Below are 6,480 nucleotides of genomic sequence, written 5' to 3' on the forward strand. Positions count from 1 at the left end.
AACCAAAGTGATGATCATGGCCACATTTCAATATATTACTGGTTCTAAAATAGAATCTCAGATTATCACGGCATTCGTGATAACATACATACGTTAATGTCATGAATAATTGATTTAACCACACTAATGATTGTGTGATATACAAATGCTTACAAAGAAGATGTGTATATCTGACTATTAGACAGATTGTCTGCTTAACGTGGCATGTAACGTCAGCGTCATGGATAATTGAGTAAACCAAAGTGATGATCATGGCCACATTTCAATAAATGAGCATGATGGTCATATATACTTCCACATTTTCATCATCAACTAAGAAACAAATAGAAAGATGATAAAAAAACTTTGCTCAAAACTAAACCTTTACATTAATTTGCTCCAACAACTTCTTTGTCGAATGTCGATTGATAACAACAGTACTGACCCACCAGAAGCAATGAAGCAAAAAATTTAACGAAAAATGAAAAATAGATGACAACAAAATTACATTGGACCGAACCATCAACAGAGACTATTTATTCAACTAATGCTAGGGTTGAGGAACCCTCGAGAAAATTTTCTGTCCAGGAGCAAGGATGGCCATCGGATCGAAGCACATCTTCCGCTCTACAAATCTCGACCATCGATCATTTCCGAAATGTCGCTTCCAATCCTCCGAGGATCTGTAGTGAGGCAAATACAACTTGAAATCGAACCCTTTCTTGGTGCAGTACTGTGTAATTTCTTGGTTCTGAGCCACCAGATTCTCAGAGGAGGGGCCTTTTGGGTATGGTGGAGTGAAACGTAGCAATGCCACTATGTAGAAGATTTCGCTTTCTGGTAGCACCACGGACGTACGAGTATCCCACCTGATCACACATAATTAAATGTTAATTAATAATTAATCAAATCTAATCTAGTTGCATAATTAGTTTATGATATCTACCAAACCACAGGGTTTTTTCTTAATTTAAAAATTGGAGCTGGAGCCAGACAAAATTATGGTGTTGATCGATATATATTCTCATTTGAGAGAGATCAAATTTCCTTGTCGTTTCTGAAATGGCAAAGAATTTTTGGAATATAAAATCCTCATTTTACATAAAAAGAAAAAATAAAAAAAAAGCATATGACCAACTTGCCCCTTTAAGGGCCATCCAGCACCACTTCCTGACAGATTAAAAGAAAGGAAAATTAATGAAAATGATTTGAAAACTTTGAGTTTTAATCAAAAGAACAAAAATGTGTTGTAAGTGAATAGTACCAGAAGTGACTTTTAAAGTAAAAATGTCATTTTCGTTAAAAGTGAACAGTACCAAAAATGTTTCATTAAAACTCATTTAAAAGAACCTAAATTTACGGCACTACCCTTTAAATCCAACCTATGACTTAATTTTAAACAATAGAAAATTAAATTAGTATTTTTCATTTTTACTTTGGCTGGGGCCCACTATATCTTTGTCCTGCAAGTACTCTTCTACGTTTGCTTATACGCTAACCCAACCCAAACAGCTCAACCAAACCACCTAACCCTGACGTATGTGGTAACCTCGAACACAAGACAGTTTGGCTTGTGTACGGTCGGGTGCAGAGGTGGAATAGTACAACCATCATCAATCCTTCTGATTGGGGTCCCACTTGATGACCTTACAAGCAGAAAATATTTGACCTACTATCGGAATCTTAACCTTCCGATTTAAAATGTTTCACCGAGTTAGTCAGCGTATCTGATTCGGAAAACTATGTTCGTGATGTCAAAATTAGGCATAAAATGTCAGCTTGTCTAGTGCACCCAAATAAAGTATGAATCTTGCCAAAAAAAAGAGGAAAAAAGTATGATGCTACGGCGGCGCGGATGTCACATAATTTTGATTAATGTATATCAAAATCAATGCGATTATCAACGTGGAAAAAGAAGTATGTATGACCAGTTGATGTTAACACAACTTAAAAAACTATGTGGGCTTGAATTTCCATAACAAAGAAAGATGGTATCAAAGAGGTTAAAAGTCAACAAAAATAACTCCGTCATATCAAAATAATGAAGAAATTTTTTTAGGGGATAATCTCATTGATTGGACGTTCAAATACTAACAATGTAACTCAACATGCATACGACATAACCGATTATGAAATAGACCTAATTAGTGCGATTAGGCTGCTGTATTGGATATTTTCTCTACCAAAAAAGCAACGATCTCAATTTAGTAGGAGTGGGGACGTTAAGGAAGGGAAAAACATACTTGCTTCGCCGGAGAGGGTAGACAAGCATGGGCCCGCCGATCCCATCCTTGAGGATCTTCTTGAACACTGTTCGATCGAAATCAGCAATATCTGATTTCGACACGAACATGTTCAACCAAGGATGAGGAGCGTCCCAGATTCCATTGGCCTTGGCGTGTTCCTCTGCGCGCTTCACACGCAATAGAAACTCGACGTAGCTGATGTCCACCTGGAACTTCAACTGCTCAACGAATCCGAGGCCTCCAAGCAATCTGTTCACGCCCTGCAAAATAATTCAGCAAACAACTTCAAACAACGAGGGTAATTGCGTCATTCCGCACCACACGAGGGACACAAATGCTTGATTTACATATTCCAGAAAATGATGGCTTTTTGGCCATTTGCGGAACTGCGGGGACCATGCCGTCAGCCAAATCTCAATCATGGACGCCTACTGGCGCATGTATTTACCATTTTACCCCCCAGTGAGTGTCACTTAAGTAATTAAGACGCAACGTTAAGGGGCGTTTTTCATGAGCACCATGTCATACAATCCAATGGAAGATAGTAAGATACACTACTGTCGTATTGTCACTCTCACGTCGAACCACACCACGAACGAATTAAAACATTCTAGAAAAAATGAATAATAATTTTATTTTCTCAAATTTAGAAATTAAAAAAAACATGATTTTGTAAATGACCCTCTGAACCAGATATCGAGTTCAGTTTCAACTTATTACGTTTCTAATTCAAATCGTTTCTTTCTAAATATAGTAAGAATATGGTTTTTGATAAATAAAATAAAAATAAGGTGATGATGGCGAAGGGGAATAAGCCGTCCTTGCATCGACAAGCTTCGTACACGTGTTTTACCAAAAACAAAAAAAGCTTTGTGCACGTGTGAGACTGGAGTACACAGAGGGGGCGGGGCTGTTATGACTTTTTCACTGTCCCGGTGGGACGGTTTTGCGCGGGACATCCCACTTAACCAGCTCGAGGTCAAAATCTTCGCGGCTGCGGGGCCCACTTAGCAACTTCTTAGGTCAAAACTCAGTCACCACCGCATGGGCCCCATGGATAAACTGTACTTTCGTGGGACCCCAGAACCAGCCCCATGACGCAAACTATAATTAAAGTAATTATACACCTATCTGATGAAATCGTACGGCCATATATTGCGGGTGCAAAGTTATTATCCTACAGCAAGAAGCATGAGATAATTGTTGTTTGTAGTTACCGTATCGACAGTTGAGGAGTGGTCAGTTTTGCGGTAGTGACGAGCGAGTTCGAGACAGTAGAGGATTGGCCCGGCGGTTCGAGGGAGATGGGCCGCGTCGAATGTCTCCTGAGGATCCAGGGGCACCGAGGGACGCCCGTCCGCCGGGTTATCGCTGTTGACGAATGCGAAGCCTTCTACATAGTCAAACGAGTCGCCGCCGTGGTCCTGCCGAGTTACCAGCAACTCGGCCTCCCGAGTGAAGTCGTCAAACTCGGTGTACACCAGCCTTATCCATCTCACCTAATCACATAATTAATTAACCTTAATTACTTTACGTAAATGTTAATGCAGCCATTTTTAAAACTAATTTGGGAAAAATAAAAAATAAAAAATTTGAAATCTGAAATTACTTACCATGTCCGGGGCTGGTTGGAGAAGAACCCTAGCTTTGGTGATGATACCGAACTGACCAAGTCCGCCGAGCGCGCCGAAAAACAGCTCCGAGTTTTCCGTTTCGGAGCAGTTAAAAATTTCGCCTTTCCCTGTAACGACTTCTAACTCCGTTACGTTCGACGTTTGCGGACCATAACGGAAAGCCTGACCGCTGACGCCCGCGTTGGATAACGTCCCGCCCACCGTCAAGCTCAAGTAATCCGTCCACGACCGCGGCGCCATCCCGTACTCGAAAACGCACCGCTTCAGCACGTCTTCCCATAATGCCCCTCCCGACACGTCAGCGTAGAAGGAGCCATCCCTGGCCCTCACAACCCGGAAATGCTCCCCCAACGACCGCATGTCCAAGACGAGGCCTCGATTCGCCATAGCCTGGCCGTTGATCGAGTGGCCGTTGCCGCGCGCCGCGACCGTTAGATTCGACGACCTCGTAGCCGCCTTCACCACCCTTGCCACATCTTCTACACCCGCCGGCCGAAGAAAGGCTAGCGGCGAGATGGAATTCATTCCGCCAAAGTCTCTGGCTGCATCCGCGCCGCAGTCGGCGACGCTGCCCTGGAGGTCCAGTGCCTTGGAGAGGCTTGAGACGCCGCCATCGGGCCTGGATTCGGAGTCGTTTTCGTGGACGAAGCACTCCACGTAAGCTATCATCTTCGCCGGAAAAATAACAGAAACAGAATTTCTGAGGCGCTTTAAGCTTCGATTCCGCTCTCTCTCTAGAATTCGAACTTTCTCTTTCTAGAAAGCTTAGTTTGTCCTGTGTCAGACAGTAGAGAGAGAGAGAGAGAGAGAGAGAGAGAGAGAGAGTAGTAGAGTAGTAGTACTCTTTTGCTTGCTTTGCTCTCTGTGGTGGTTACGGTTTGGAGTTTACGCTTAAATAGCGGCTGATTCGCGTGTCACTCCCCCTGAGAAATTAAAATTTCATTTTTTAACTTAATTATTCATTTTTTTAAAATTTAATTATTTAAATATTTGATTTTTTGAGGCGTTTCAGTGTTTGAGAATTCAATGGAACCTATTTTTTATTTTTGCACTCAACTTAAAAATGTCTTTAGTGGAATTTCAACTTTGCCATTAAATAAATAAAAAGAATTTAAAAAATGAAACTGTTATTAGCACTTTAAAAATTTCATTATACATTCCTATTTTCTTTCTAATTATAGAAAGTTTGGAGTGCAAAATGAGATTTTTGGAACGCCAATAACAATTCTCTTAAAAAAAATAAAATTTGTAGGATGGCCTTAGCTACCATCGGGAAAACAGGAGGAACGAGATTTTCACCAGTGCACCTTTCCATTTTTTAGGGCAAATGCAATTGAAGCTCCCGTGAAAATTGATGATCTCCTTTATCTCTTTCTTGTTTCCCCATATGAACTTGGATCCAATCAATCGAAAATGAGAGAGGCTAATTTGAAGTGGGTTTGATGATAACATATTGGGGGAGCCATATTCGGCGTCGATGCTGACACTAGGGCTAATAGAGTATGATAATTCATATATATCTCAAGGGTAATGAAAAGGGGAAGGAGAGAAAGATAAGGAAAAGAATTGACGAACAAACTCATTGGAAAATTTTGCCAACATCTGGTTGTATTTGGTTTGCAGGAAATAATGAGAGATGGGATTAGGGTTATTGGGTAGGGATAAAAACACCAATACCTATTTTATTTATTTATTTAAAGACAAATCTAAGAGTTTAATGGAGAAAATTGTTTAGTTAGTTGTAAAAATAAAATAATTTGGTCCAAATAATTTTTTTTAATTAATTAATTGAAAAATTATTGAAATCAGGAGGTATAGGTCCAGTGTCCTGTTTAATTTGTGATCCTATCGACATCCTCTGTCTGCCACTTTCCACATAATATATAAAAGAATTTAGTTATTGTAATTTTATCGATTTCGAATTTTTGTTTTCTTCCGAGCTGGTAGCGCATGATTACTTGGTTAAGTGATCATTAGTGGAAATCCTCTTTCGTATGCCTTGTTTCATTCTCTATTATTATTGTCATGTTTTGTTTTGTAGTACAACTGGAGGATGTAAGTTTTATCTAATTTTTTTTTCCTTTTAAAAGGAAATCAGCTGGTAGTTTTGTTATACCAGTTTATTTTTTTAGGAGACTAATAAGACTCACAAATACATTTCAGTCTCTTTGATAATTACCGTGTGATTCACCAGCGTCAGAAATTGAACTATAATGTGCTGGGTGAAATACATGATTGATATTCATCCATGACCACTGAGTTGTTATCTATCCAATTAATTGTTGATTAGATTGACATTTGATGACACATCATCGTACTAGAATTTTGATGGATAAGTTGAGGGGATTGTTTGCTTTTGCTCGTCTCTTTGATTATAATGTATGCTTGGCCTGGTAATTTTCTGTACATACTTACCTTTGATTTTAGGAAATGGATAAGAAGATTATATTTTTAAATTATATTTTGTAAATTATATAATGTAGGTGTTGGTGGTTGGATTATTTTTTTAATGGATCAAACAAAAAATCTAATTATCAACAAGTTGTTGGTTTTCTTTTTGAATAAATTTTCGTCCTCCTATTTGCTTTACGAAAAACAAAATAGGAATTTGGTAAGAGAAA

The 6,480-nt window shown here is 39.3% G+C and overlaps 1 protein-coding gene across 1 annotated transcript; it reads right to left on the reverse strand.

Annotated features, from left to right (window-relative positions):
- Window positions 1-344: 344 nt before the first annotated feature.
- LOC103455779 (cytokinin dehydrogenase 7) lies at window positions 345-4,728 on the reverse strand. Its single transcript, XM_070814260.1, has 4 exons — window positions 3,839-4,728; window positions 3,443-3,724; window positions 2,223-2,485; window positions 345-848 (listed from the first exon to the last, which is right to left on the reverse strand). The coding sequence occupies exons 1-4, from the start codon at window positions 4,526-4,528 to the stop codon at window positions 530-532; spliced, it is 1,554 nt and encodes a 517-aa protein (XP_070670361.1). The 5' UTR covers window positions 4,529-4,728; the 3' UTR covers window positions 345-529.
- Between the last annotated feature and the right edge of the window lie 1,752 nt (window positions 4,729-6,480).

Source organism: Malus domestica, chromosome 15 (genome assembly GCF_042453785.1).
Source record: "Malus domestica chromosome 15, GDT2T_hap1".
NCBI lineage: Eukaryota > Viridiplantae > Streptophyta > Magnoliopsida > Rosales > Rosaceae > Malus > Malus domestica.